This window comes from Labrus bergylta, chromosome 14 (assembly GCF_963930695.1).
Source record: "Labrus bergylta chromosome 14, fLabBer1.1, whole genome shotgun sequence".
Taxonomy (NCBI): domain Eukaryota; kingdom Metazoa; phylum Chordata; class Actinopteri; order Labriformes; family Labridae; genus Labrus; species Labrus bergylta.
In genome coordinates, this window is record NC_089208.1 from 28,438,411 (window position 1) to 28,452,628 (window position 14,218).

Genomic DNA, 14,218 nt, shown 5'->3' on the forward strand with positions numbered 1-14,218 from the left:
CAGGTATAACCAATAAGGGGGCTAGATCCCACCATGCAGAGACATGAAGACACTATAAAAGGCTTAGTCTCTCACCTTTGAACTGCAGCTTCTGTCTAAATTTGGTTCAATTTTACATAAGCAAGGGACCAACTGACAGAATAAATGTATCCCCCCACTGACCATCTTTTCATTAGCCTTAATTTGCTAATTTTCTCCTTTAAGTTACCTTGGAGAATCCCACTACTGCAGGACCAAAGAGTGAAACAGCGCTGTACAGGATGGTGATTTAGAAGTGATGGACTCAGCAAAGACTTTTATATTTAATGGCATACCACCCACTATGATATACGAGTCTACAAGATTACACAGCTGATATATCACAGAGAAGGATTGATAACAGAGACTATTATGTGGTATAGTAAAGTCCTACTCTTTGGTCCAGAGGAAATCGGGAACAATTTTTTTAATATTTTAATTTATTCCATATTTGCCAAAATACTTAGAGCTTTTGTAACAAACCAGCAGAGCAGGATTTGGGATATTATGAGCACTTTGCCCTGAAATCTGTTTGAAATAATAAATAAATATGATGTTGATCCATATCATCCAAAGATGTATTAGTGGTAGAAGATGGGATGAAACTATGGTTAAAATTAGGCAAAATTTTAACTAGACTATGTCAATTATAAATACCATCTGCTGCAATTTTAGTGCTAAGTGTTTGGAACTGTTTTACCAATATTTGGTTTAAATGGACTAATCAATGAAGAGGTCTACCAGAATAAAAGAAAATAAGCAGAAAGATCATGGTAGTTAAGATAGTAGTGTGTGGTATAAAGCATTAAGGCAACACCACATCAATCAGAGTGAATGTAGAGCTGCAACAACCGATACGTTTAGAAAATGAGACTATTAAAAACTCATTTAATCATCTATTTGTTGTGTCGTGTGTTTATTCACATGCAGACAGTTAAGCAGGGAGTGGCCGAGTTTCCTTAACGAGCTGAAGACACTTATATTGATTTCCCTTTTTGGTCCACTAATCTTTCAACATGTTGTCATATATTCTTTGTTTTGTCTTTCATTGTTTCTTTTTAATGTTGGATTAATTTGTGCGTGTATTTCATTTTTTATTTAAGTTTAATTTATTTTTTTATTGCACTCGTCCATCTTAAAATTTGTTTAAATGTTCTGAATAGATAAACTTAACTTTCCTTTTTTTAATCATGTTGGTAATACCTTCATGAAGTGTTCATTTTCAAGAGTTAATTTCATCAACACAAAATTATGATAAATATTCATCAACATGAAATTTGTCCATTGCTAAAAAGGTGATGTTGAATGTTGAAGAGCTAAACAGAGATCTTTGATAAACAAAAAGGACAACATGTATGTTTTGTTTTGGTAAACTAGAAATCAAAAAGACTAAAACGTCAGTGATGCATTGGCAGACACTGAGAATCTATATCCCCCCACTTACCACACTGTCCATTACAAGCTGAAGCTCTGCATCAAAAGTGTATTTTAAGTTAAAGTATTGACAGTGCAATAATATGTTTCCTGTAAGTACTTTCTGATGAAATCATTTTAACACATTAAATTAATTTAAAAAGAAAAACGTTGTCAAGTTATGAAGAATTGAATTTCCCTCTGGATCAATGAAGTTTATATCTATGACTTATATATAATGACTATTATTAATTAAAACTGGACTTAAATGTTTTGTGTTGTCCTCAACTAAAACTAGAAAAGGCAAAAAAAAAAAGTCTAATTGTGACATAACATGAAAAGTATTTTCATATTAAGACTAAATGTAAAGCAGCTGACAAAGTGTGAAATGAGATCAGAGTGAAGACAGAGCTGTAGGTGAGTGAGGAAGGTAAATATATTTACACATTGCATAGCATGTTTGTTTGGTTTTTTGAATAAATCTTTGGACTGTTGTTAAAGATATGTAATGAAACAAAGCCTTGTCATTTAGTTATTTTAATAGAATTATCTAAGTCATGATGTCAGGAACTTTCAAGAACCAACCTGTTGTCATTTTGAGATCATGTTCTGTTTTGGAATAAAGGGATGGAATTTAAAAAACTGTTTTTTCATTCAACAGATTCATCGTATAATAAAAAAATAAAGACTGAATAATTTACTATTCAAATAATCGTTGGTTGCAGCCCTACTTGATTGTGAATGAAAATACAGAAGAGATGCCTCAAATGGGAAAGAGCTGAGGGAAGTAAACCAGATTAAAGGGAAAATCAGTCTGTTGAGCCTGGCTCTCGCTTTACCTGGTTAAATCACCACGCTAACTTACTTTGCTAACCTAACCAGGTCAGGGTCAGGTTGTGTTCAGGGTTTTAAACCAGCTGAGAAGTATTACCTGACCATGTTCTCTGTGTGCAATATGTATAGAAACATCTGAAACTGTAATTTCACCTGAATAAAGCCTCACAGTTACAATAACTTACACTGTAACTGTGAGGCCAACTTGTAAACCAAGTTGTTGGAATCTCTCTTGAGTCCAAATGTCTTTCATTAATCTGAAATTTTAATAATTTTCTCCTGTTTTTAATCATTTTCACTACTGAAGACAGCCATGTTACAGGCTGTTTACCCACTGTCTGTCACACTCAGTAAGTTACAGTCATTGTATCTTTGTCTGCAAAAATACAATGACTGTAACATACTGAGTGTGACTGTAACATACTCTATATCTCTCTTCAAACTGACTCAAATACACAAGAAATAGTAACCTTTTACTTTGAAAAACCCAGGAGATGCTGGTCGACCTTACTTTGTTGGTAGTGTTGTGTGACTAGTGTTTGAACAGGATAACAGAATCAGTTCAGGGCAGTAGTTAGACCAGAACCTCATCCTTTCTAACCTGCACTCTGGTTGAAGTTGACATACTCTAACAGGTTGCCCTAGCCCACATGGATTCAATTGAAGTCAGCACATTTTACAGCTCCCGATTGAGGAAATCTTTCTGAAAAATTTCACTTTTTTTTGTACCAATAAGTCACTAAGACCCCAAAATGTGTAATGGTAAAAATTAGTCATGTTTTTAAAGAATCTCCACTTAGAAATAAATAAACAAGATAATATCTCATATTTGAATGATTCAGTTAGGCTGAACAATACAATGCTTTGTTATTACTCTTTGATATTGCACATTTGCGCTTGCAGAGCTGAATATCATAGAAGACTGCATGGACAATGAGCCATATGTACTCATTATGAGTTATTAAGTAAAACAATGACAAAATGTTAAAGAGTCAAGAAAATATGAACGGCCATCTTCAAACACAAATACATTTACTGTAGTCAGTCTTAAAGAAGTTAAGATGGTATACAAAATGATTATTTTTAATCAAGCATCATTTTACATTATCATTTATTGTTTTTAATGTTTCAACATGTTTGTGTTTGCTCTGGATGTCTATTAAAAAATGACACAGATTAAATTAGTTGTCAGTGATTGGCTTAATGACTACTCTTCTGTACATCATTCAAACTAGATGCCAGTGTTTGTATTTATGGATGTCAAGTGGAAAACAGAGATACTTACTGAAGAATAAAACTATGGAAATGCTGTATGAGTGATGAAGATGAATCTGCCACAGCCTTTGTCATGCAATGACGATGACCTATAAAATACAAGACACTGCTCTCAGTCATGCGTTAGGCTGTCATCGCTGCAACAATGTTCCAACATGAGACTCTGCTGCAAGAGAAACATGTATGCAAAGCAACTTTAACACAACATTAGTGAGTGACAGTGCATTGAACACCATCGTCATTTTGTCTGGAGTGATTACCGATCACTTCAATCATGCACTCGATCCGCCCTTGTGGACAAAACCAAAACATGTAGGCCGAAATCCTGCGACCGGAGGATGCATTTCATACACAATAATTCATCCTAAATGAAGCAGGCACAGTGTCAGTGAGCATCGAGCGGAGCGGATGTCTGCTGGTGTTCACAGGTAAAACTGCTGATGCCCGATCGGACTGTCTTAGGAGTGAAGTGTTGAGCTACAGCACTGAGATTCTCTAACAATACTAGATTTACATGCGAATAAACGACCCGTTCCCCCAAATCATGTAATCCTACCTCCACCGTGAAGCACACATTTTCGTTTCCGTGCAAAATGTCGATGTGAGCTCTGACAAGACAGAGAAGCCGAATGAGAGTCCATCTTGCTTTGGTTTGGAGGAGAAAAGCCAAGTACAGTATGGAGAATATTTCACTCCTGTCAAACTCTCCGATGACAATGTCGTCGAAATGTCTCCCACTCCGAGGGGAAAAACATCCACAGTGATTAATTAAAGTGGGGATTTTCTGTCTAGGCACATGCATCTGTGGACAATGTTTGGCTGGGCAGTAGCTCCATTTTCTAGCACTGTTACTAGGAATAAAAGTAGCTAGTTAGCCTGCTAGCTGCACAGCCTGCTAACTGGACGTGTCACGGCTTTAACATGCAATGATTTTCAAGCCAAGTGACCAGCTGCTAACTAAACTTAAAGACTAAACAGTGATTAAAACACTTGGTACTGTCGTTTCCATACAACGCAGGTCTGATGCGGAGAGGAAGAGAGTCAGACCTCCTCACTGAGGAACAGTTTGCTTGGCCATTTCTTTCACACGGAGATATCTAGCAGGAGTGAGGAAATGTTTCAGCAACAACAACGGAGGGTGTAGGACACGGGTTGTCGAGGAAATGTCGAGGGTAAAGTAAGCCATTCAAAGAGACTAGCCATCAGGCGGACATCATGTCCCGAGCAGCGATAATAACATATTTTTCAGTGACTGACTGAGAGGTTGAAAAGACAGAGAGCGGGTTCTCACGGGAAATCAATGAAAGCACATGTTCTCTGTCATCATCGTCTCCTTCATGTCCACACGTACCTCCAATATCCTGCTCAGGTGCCGGGGGGGCCCTCTCATCATTGGTGCCGTCCACCTTTTTAACTTATTGACACATCATAACAGTTCAGCACTGGCTGTACTAAACACAGCTGCGTCAAGTTAGCGCAGAGAGAGACGCGCACACCGGAAGCACAACCACAAGTTTTATCAGGAAAATCTAAATTCATCTGAGTAAACATTTGGGAATGATATTGCGCCAGGCATGGGACAAAACAACAGCTTTACATTTAAGTAATTGTCAAAAATTGAGAGTAACGCAAAAATGAGAAGAATAAATAAATGAAGTTTGAAATGCGGAGAATAAGCCAATGACCACCAATCAGGTTGAGCTATCAGTGACTTACATCCGCCATGAGAAACATAATAAGAGAAAACAGATTATTTTTATTTCATTTGGATCTTTAAACAGAAGTTTAAACAAATACACTTGAAACTCGATCTTTTTTTGTACCTGCTGCCTCTAAAAGTTAAATGTATTATTTTGGATTTTTGTATAAGTAAGTATTATTGTATTTGAAAAGCAGTTTTCTTTCTCTCTGTCACCAGCAGAGTGTGCTTTGTGGATCACAACAAGCACTATCACTTATTATCACAGTGTGATGCACGTACATGCCACTTACTTTCCAATTGAGTAACAATCTTTTCATTGTTATAAATCTTTATTATAAATAAAGTGTTTGATAACTGTATTTACAGAAACACAATGAACGTGTACATCTCCATCTTTCTACAAATAAAAGATAGATCTATGAAAGATAACATTCTCATATCAGTCTGGCCTTAATAATGACAATAATAATAGAATAGAATTTGTGTCACCTGCAGTGTAAAAAGTGCTTTGAGTAGGCTGGACTGGAAAGGCGCTAAACAAGCTCATGTCTATACCATCTAATGACTACTTAACGTTTAACTTTCATTATGTACAAGAGAAAAGTTACAAAGTTCCCTAAAATAATACCGTCCAGCTCAGCTTTTGTTGGAACTATATGATATTGTGTGTAGGATGTAAAATGTTTGATAACTCTTCATATCATGTGTTTTTTTAATTATCCAATCTCTGTTATAATAGTGAACTGTAGTATTGAAACGTAACAAAGCTTTACATTTTTTTTTACCTTGAGTCATATTTTAACCAAAAGCTGCTTCAAGCGAAATAGAGACCGAAAATACACAAATACAATGGAAATATTTCAGTATCGAAACACTCACAATCTTTTTGTGTAATTTAGTGCAGGAGTTTGCCTGCATTTTTTTGGTAATCCATAAACAAGAAATAACCCAATTAAGTCGTCTAACTACTATTTTTGATACAATGGAATCAACCTACAGGTATCCCTAACGTTTGATTTTTACTCAAATTTAATAAAAATGTTAAAATCTGGGACAACACTATATTTATATTACATGGTATTTTGGACAACATATGTCAAATTGTGTTACACCTTAGGTATACTGTTGTGTGATATATATCGTGCAATAAAATCTGCATCCAGCATCAATTGAGTTCAACAGTCTTATTTTGATAAGTAACCGGAAGTGAGGTGTATTCTAGTGTTCACCTTTACGGTGGTACAGAAACGCAGCACTTCACTTGATGATGAATGTTACTGTCAACGAGGGCGACACATTAAACCACCTCACCCAACTCAAAACCAACACCACGGCGCGTTGATCCTGGCTGAAATACAGACTTGTTCAGTCATATAATGCATTAAAAATCACTTTCGTTTTCATCGAGGTGGGAGAAAATGTTCATCTCAGTTATATCCCTCCCCTCCCCCGGTCTGCAAAGTGCTCAGAGCCCGAGTGGCCTGTACTCGCTAACAACATCTCTGACCAAACTTTGTCTCTCAGCTCTTTCTATCTGTCAAAGGTCATCGAAAAGGTAGGGGCTCCATGAGAAAAGCACGATAAGGACTCACAAAACGCTGCTTACAGTGTATCAGAGGAGAGAGGACTTGTTAAAGCTTCCTGTGTGTTTGTGCGCCTGATAACTGATCCAACATGTTAGAGAAAGGAGTAAGGAGAGTTCTGCAGCACTTACCTTTAAGAGACAACGGAGACTACCTCTGGCTCTCTGCCTCAACCTTCTCTACAACCATTTTACTGTGAAATTATCAACAGTTTAGCAGCATACGGTACACACTGAAAATATCCACCCCGGCATGCATTGCCGCATGTGAGTGGACCATTCATTTGATGGACATTTAGACTCCACCAATGAGGAGCAACGTTATATTCCAATGCTTCGAGATCAGTGTAACATCCTCAAATATAATGTTCAGTACACGTGTTGTAAATGTAAGGCTAAACAATACATCAAGACTCAGTTATGTGTGTGTGTGTGTGCGTGTGTGTGCGTGTGTGTGTGCGCGCGTGTGTGTGTGTGTGTGCGCGCGTGTGTGTGTGTGTGAGCTAGTTTACACCTTTGTCCTGGAGGAATGTCGTAGTATTTTTTTAATCCTCCAAAGAATGCTACATTAGCCTTTATAATCTGTGAAACACTAAAGTAACTTTAGCTTTCGTTAGAAGTAAAGGAGACTTTAACAACAGGGTTTGAATGATTTTGTAAGCATCCTGCTCAAACATTTAATCTTCTGCATCAGTAACACATATATTTATCAGGTAAATGAAAAGTTTTCAATGACAAGACTTTGCTCACCATGACATCTTAAAGGTTGTCTTCATTATCCCAGAGAGAGGACAATTTGTCATTCTGTCAGAAGTAAAAAAAAAAATTAAAAAAAAAATGCAAACATCCATCCAACAATCAACAAACAACATAAAAAGACAGCAAGAAAGATATATTTCAAAGTGTGCCAAAAAGGCGACATTAAACATATCAGAATCAGAATCAGCATAAAATCAGAATCAGAATCAGATTTAGAATCAGAATCAGGGTTTATTGCCAAGTACATTTACACATACAAGGAATTTGACTTGGTGTATTGGTGCTAAATAATTAACAAGGAAATAAAGTAGAACTAGCAACAACTTAAATAATACAGAATAAGAAGAAGATATTACAATATATAAAATAGAATTTAAAAATATCAAATATAAAGGTGAAATGTAGGAGCTGTGCAGTGGACTATGAGAAAAAAATCTTAGTTTGTAACTACTCACAGAGTGCATGTAAGGAAAACACATTTTTACATACATTTTTAAAGTCCAGTATACAGCAATATCAATCAGTGCCATTTTGAATTAATTTTTAATAAACTTTACAAACACAACAAATAAAGCAGCCATCATTTCCTCATCTTTAGTTACTTGTATGCAGTGTCCCCACAACCAGTTAAATACATAATTTTACTCTGCTATTGCATTTTATTTTTTCCTAAAGCAATGAGCATGTGTGTTTTAAGTAATGTATTATCACACCTCAATGCATTTTAAATTATCATATAATACAGTCATTCAGTTATGTTGTCAAAGTTGCCTTATTTAGCTTGAAGTTAAATGATAGCCTACTTAACTTATAAAGTCAATAAAATGGTGTGTGTGTGTGTGTGTGTGTGTGTGTGTGTGTGTGTGTGTGTGTGTGTGTGTGTGTGTGTGTGTGTGTGTGTGTGTGTGTGTGTGTGTGTGTGTGTGTGAAGTGGGGCTGCATAGAGACTGCATACACTGTGCTTTAAGAAAATGATAACGCATTAGACACAGTGTTAAAAAAAACATTGCAGGGCTTCACATAAAGTAAGGTACATTTCTGTTTCCCTGGCGCTGATACATGTAGGTGTGTTGTGCAGGTAGAATCAATGTCCAACACGATCATTACAAATACAGACTGTGTGAATGATATTAAGCAATATGTGAAACAGAAGAAATGCTCAAATGTCACTTTGCCTGTTTTGAGGAGTGAATGTCTTTACTTTCCCCAGAGCATCTCTTGTCAATACATCGAAGATATACTCAAACACACTACTGAGACTGCACATAAAGTGAGGAAACTAGAATATCTCTCCAAGTGGACTCTGTGAGACACACCACAAGGAAACCAAGAAGACCCTCACATTCAGAAACTGAGGTGCAGGCTGCCATGTTCATACTGTAGAACTTCATAAAGAGAGAAGAAACCAAATGACTGCCATTCAAATCTCAGGTTCATAGTTCAGAAAACATCAGCAGCAAAAGTCAGTCAAATCATAAACATGCAAGAGTAGTGCAAGAAATATAACCTGAGCATTTAAGATGCACTTGGGATAAACACAGTGTTTTGGTCTTCTGCAGCAGTGTCCTTAAATGACAGCCAACAGGCAAAAAGCTTAAACTCATAGAGATGTGTCAGCTCTTATATTTGAACAATGGGAGCTGGTGTTATGTCGCTGCTTTGCTAACAGTGATTTTGCCTGTTTCTTTCTCCTCATTAGGAAAATAGAGAATATAAAAGTTGTGTTTGCATTATGTTATTGTTGGTACATCTGGTTGTTGTGTGTGTTATTATTGATAGAAGGTGTTTTCTGCATCTACCTGAACAAAATAACTGCATATCCATTCACTTCATATGCATAGTCCAAGTATGGAAAGCAAGTTTTGGTTTATTTTATTTAAGAATCCAGGGGAAGTGTATTTGATGGACAATAATCCCCAACTAGTGCTCCCAGAACAGAATCACTTCTGCACTGTAAGGAAACAGGAAGCAAGTTTTGATACTCTGTACCCGGGGTTCTCAAACCTTTCAGCCTCTGACCCCAAAAAATAAGGGTGCCAGAGACTGGAGGTGGTTAAGGACTATAACATAGCGCACAGCCACACACATGCTATAGGCTTATCCAAACACTAAAAAAATAGAAAAGAATAGCCTGATTTATTGTATGAAAGATTAGAATCAGAATACTAATATTCATGGGTAGAGATTAGAGTGGACATTAAAACACTTCACAGCTGTGTGTATCTTAACTTGTAAAGATCAGCAGACACCCACGTTGTTACTGTCATGACAATGTTAGAAATTATATATATGTATTGTTTTTTTTTTTACAATACTGGGTTAAGTATACACTGAAGCTTGTGCAGCTTCTGATATGGTAGGGACCCTGGTCTCCCTCACATTGTTCCTGCAGTGTGACACACATTGTTTAAGTGGTGGTGTCTGATCATGAATAAATAAGACACACGTCTGTGAAACAATGAAAACTCTCTAAGGTCAAGGGATTAGACTTATGGTGAATGGACTTGAGCTTTTCTAGTATAGTCTTGAGTCTTTTCTAGTCTTCTGACTACTCAAAGCTCTTTTACACCACTTGTCATACCTACACATTCACACACTGATGGTAGAGGCTGCTGTGTATAGTGGCCATCAGTAGTAACTAATCCATTCATACGCCGCCCATGAAGCAGTGGGAGCAAGTCGGGGTTGAGTGTCTTGCCCAAGGACACATCGGACATGTTGCTGTATTTTGTGTCACTTCTAAATGTTTCAGTATGGAACAGTACATTTTGCTCCTGTTATTTCCATTTTCATCTATATTAAAAAAGAAATCATTTTCAGAAAAGGTAAAGAGGTAATAATGGATTTGAAGTGTCTAAAAATGTAAATTCTGGTTGGCATTTTTTGTTTTGGATTTTGAACATTTAAAAAAATCAGAGAATCGAGTACTTTGAGATTTCTGTTGTATCTTTCATCACAAGAAGTACACTGCAGGAGCAGGGGATCAAACCTTCCGGTTGAGAGATGACAACTCTACCACTGAGCCATAGCCGCCCCATGATGAATGATGTTAGTGGTAGCTCCTTGGTGTTTGATCAATAACTCTCAGAGATTGTTTGTAGAGGGTGTATAATGGTTTCAGAGTGCTCACTGACTGGGACCAGCTAGTGACTCAGTAAGATGAATGAGAGAAGTGCATAAAGAGCTTAGCAGCAGCTGAGGTATGTATACTCATAGACAGCAACACCTTCATTTGAATTTGAATTTATTTATTTAATAGGGACAATGCAATTTAACATAATTTCAATACAAAGCATGAAACTGATGTGCTGCATAAAGAGTATATAGCTATTGCTAATTTCCAACTCGTGTCCCCAGTTGGGCCTTTGTGTAAACAAACAGCGTAAAATGTACAACATTCAGTTACATAAAACCCCATAACACTTTATGAGGATACATTAAAATGCATGTACAACAATACAAATGCTATGAACCAGTTTAAAATAAAGTTTGAAGATAGTAATTAAAAGTGGGTACAGCTCTGGCTTGCTTTGAGCATTTCACCTGTTTTGTAAAATATTTTAAATCCGAGATTGATTTTATTTCAGGTGGTAATGTGTTCCAGAGTTTACAGCCTTTGATGGAGAAGGCTGATTGACCAAACGTAGATCTACGATGTTGTATGCTACAGTTTCCATTCACAGTGCTTCTCGTTACCCTGTTTCCGTCCTGTCTTTGAACATATCTGGAGAGAGGTTCAGGGGCCATGAGCTTTATACATCATCACTAGAAAGGTCATGGATGTCATGCACTTGTTTATTTTGCCTGATGTGTCTAACATTCATCAGGCTCACTCTAACACTTCTGAAGACATGTTTTATATGTTTCTTGAAGTTTAGGTTAGAATCAATGATTATCCCCAGATACTTAAAATGCTCAACCATTTTTATTACCTCTCAGTAAAATGTCAGGTTGATTTGTATTATTTGTCTCCAAAGAGAAGCACATGCCCACAGTTTAGCTCACTGTAAGAGTTTGACAACATTGATTATCTGATATGTTGCTCAATGCTGCAGAGAGTTTGGAAGCAGCGTGGGTGTAAATAACTGTGTCATCTGCATACATGCTTATTGGGAGTTGGAAGCTGGTCTAAGGCTACTTTAACAATGCAGGAAAAAGTGACCCTAATCGATTTCTTTGCTGATATGTGACTCAGATCAGAATTCTGATTAGCACAAGTCACATGAAATCTGATGTTTCCTTTAAATTAATTATTTTCTTAATATAGGGTATGAGTTGAAAGCAGTAAGAACCTTAGTTTTATATCATGTATCTACAAAAAGTTAAAGGTTTCAATGCTTTGATTAGTCTTGTTGTAGGATGATACCTTTCAAACTATATTCTTAACTTTCACAATCATGTATGTTATATAGAAATCATTTCATTTCATTTTCCATTTATCATACAGAAAAGTTTAAAAGTAACATTAAGTTACAGTTTAGCGGGCCTGACTCAGTTTAAAAACTGGTTTCCAGCATGTTCCTGTTATGCACTTTGTCTCTCCTCCCCTCCCTCTGTGATCCAGAGATCTGATTGGTCAGTATATGGAGTGTCATACAGGTTGATTAAATATTATGATTATTATCCAGAACATAAACTGTTCTGGAACAGGTTAGGTGTTCAGCATAACAGTCGCCATGGTGATCTACCTAAGAAGTCAACCATCTATGTTGTCCTTAAAAAATATGATTTCATCTTGAAGTTACCTAAAAAACTGTAAAGGTTGGCACTTTGTTTTTCTGCCGTGCTGTGTTTGACCTCTCTGTTGTTCTTCTTTTGTTCTTCTGTCAGTTCCGTCACCAGTTCACACAGGAGTCATACATTTATAATAATGCTCCACACTAACTGTTCACAAAAAGTGAACGTGTACATAGTGTATATTCATAGTATAGTATATTTTTATTGAATTACTATTGTATATTTCTTCTTATATTTAATTCCTGTAAATATGTTTGTCTTGAATTTTTTGTTGATTCTTTTCCTCATTTATTGAGCTGTTGTAACGACCAAATTTCCCCCAATGGGGGATCAATAAAATGTATCTTAACTTATCTTAAAAACTCATGTTAACAGCTGAACGCAGCTTAAGGCAAGCCTGAGCCACCCTAACTATCAACATTATCAAAAAAGAAAGTTTGAAGCCTACTCTTCAAAGTAAATGGTAAATGGACTTGAGCTTATATAGCACTTTTCTAGTCTTCTGACTACTCAAATAGCTTTTTACACCACATGTCACACCTACACATTCACACACTGATGGTAGATGGTACTATGTGGTGAGACTATCAGAAGTAACTAATCTCTTCTGAAAAGTCTTTATAAACTTGGTGGGGCAGCCTGATAAAAAATAAATCATTATGATCCAACCTTGAAAAACAAACACAATATTTGTCTTACAGAAATTCACACAAATCTTCAGGGCAGACTCAGCTAAGAGATAAAAAGCAGAGGACTGACTCCTGAACAGAAAAAAGTTTTTCAACAGATGAAGAGCACTAACCATGAATTGCTCTTCTTCCTCCCAGACAGCTTTGCAATATGTCTGTTTTCTTTTTGTAGGAATGGTGACATGTGGCTGTGAACGATGAACATTGAAAAAGAAGAAGGTATTTCATGTTTGCTGCGACCTGAAAGAGGTATATAAACAGTCTACTATTAAAGTTTATAAAGTTTCAGCGGGGTCATTTCACACATATTATCAGCTATAAGTAAAGTCAATCAGTGATCATCTAAAGTATGTTCCAAAACAAATGTACACACTTGTGAATCAAGAACAAAAGAGGTTTAACGTCTTTTTGCTTTTGTCTACAAAATCAATAATAAATAATAATCAAATGAATTAAACTATATAATAGATCCTGTAATGTCAGGTTCAAACTCAGGTCAGAAGAAATGTTTGCTTTCCTTTTTTTGGTTTTAAGTAAATTCTCTTCTTTTGAAGTATTTTTTTTATCCTGCTCTTTACGCAGAGTATTCTCTTCTGCCCTCCCAAAAAGAAAGAAGAAAAACTGAGCATCCAGATGAGTTCATGCATTAATGTGTTAGATTAAGAATGGAATGAAGCACCTGTAAAAAGTGAGTTATACTGATTGATAAACCTCCATTTTTTTATTTCATTTATTTTATTTTATTGCACTTAAAAAGCAAAAAAAACAAAACAAAACATAAACATAATAGATCAATGGAAAAACAGAAAGTACATAATGATTAGTTAATTAACAAAATATACATTTTGAAAGAAATGTACTGGAGGAACATTCCTAAAGAGAAACATGTATCACAGAGACAGATTATTAATGCAGTCCAAGCAAAAACAATAAAGCTACTCAATTAGGTGTAAAGGAAAGCAAAAATGGAGTTTCCACAAGAAGAGTCATCTTTGACTGCTGTTCACTGTTAGCTTTGAATGTAAGTTTGTTATCAGGTTTTAGTACATTTCAACACTTTCAGTGGACTGGCCGTTAGCCTCCAGTGTAGAGATGGTAAACTCTCCAATATCTTTTAAATTTCTATCACTGTGAGTTTTGGTAGCATTAGGAACCATCTTCTTTAACCGTCCCTCTTTCCTGTTAAACAACTATCAAGTTTAAACACAT

At 36.2% G+C, this 14,218-nt stretch overlaps 1 protein-coding gene across 6 annotated transcripts in view; it reads right to left on the reverse strand.

The window, feature by feature from the left end:
* Positions 1-7,088, reverse strand: part of LOC109993203 (BBX high mobility group box domain containing) — a 31,212-nt gene extending 24,124 nt beyond the window's left edge. For 2 of the 6 annotated variants that reach the window (XM_020646061.3, XM_065962958.1), the window contains exons 1-2: positions 4,892-5,027; positions 3,551-3,629 (exon numbers count right to left, since the gene is read on the reverse strand). In XM_020646061.3, coding sequence (XP_020501717.1) covers positions 3,551-3,615 — 65 coding nt within the window. In that variant the 5' untranslated portion in view covers positions 3,616-3,629; positions 4,892-5,027. Of the gene's footprint in view, positions 1-3,550; positions 3,630-4,891; positions 5,029-6,956 lie in introns of those variants that run through there. The other 4 variants (XM_020646059.3, XM_020646058.3, XM_065962957.1 and 1 more) reach the window with 4 other exon arrangements.
* Between the last annotated feature and the right edge of the window lie 7,130 nt (positions 7,089-14,218).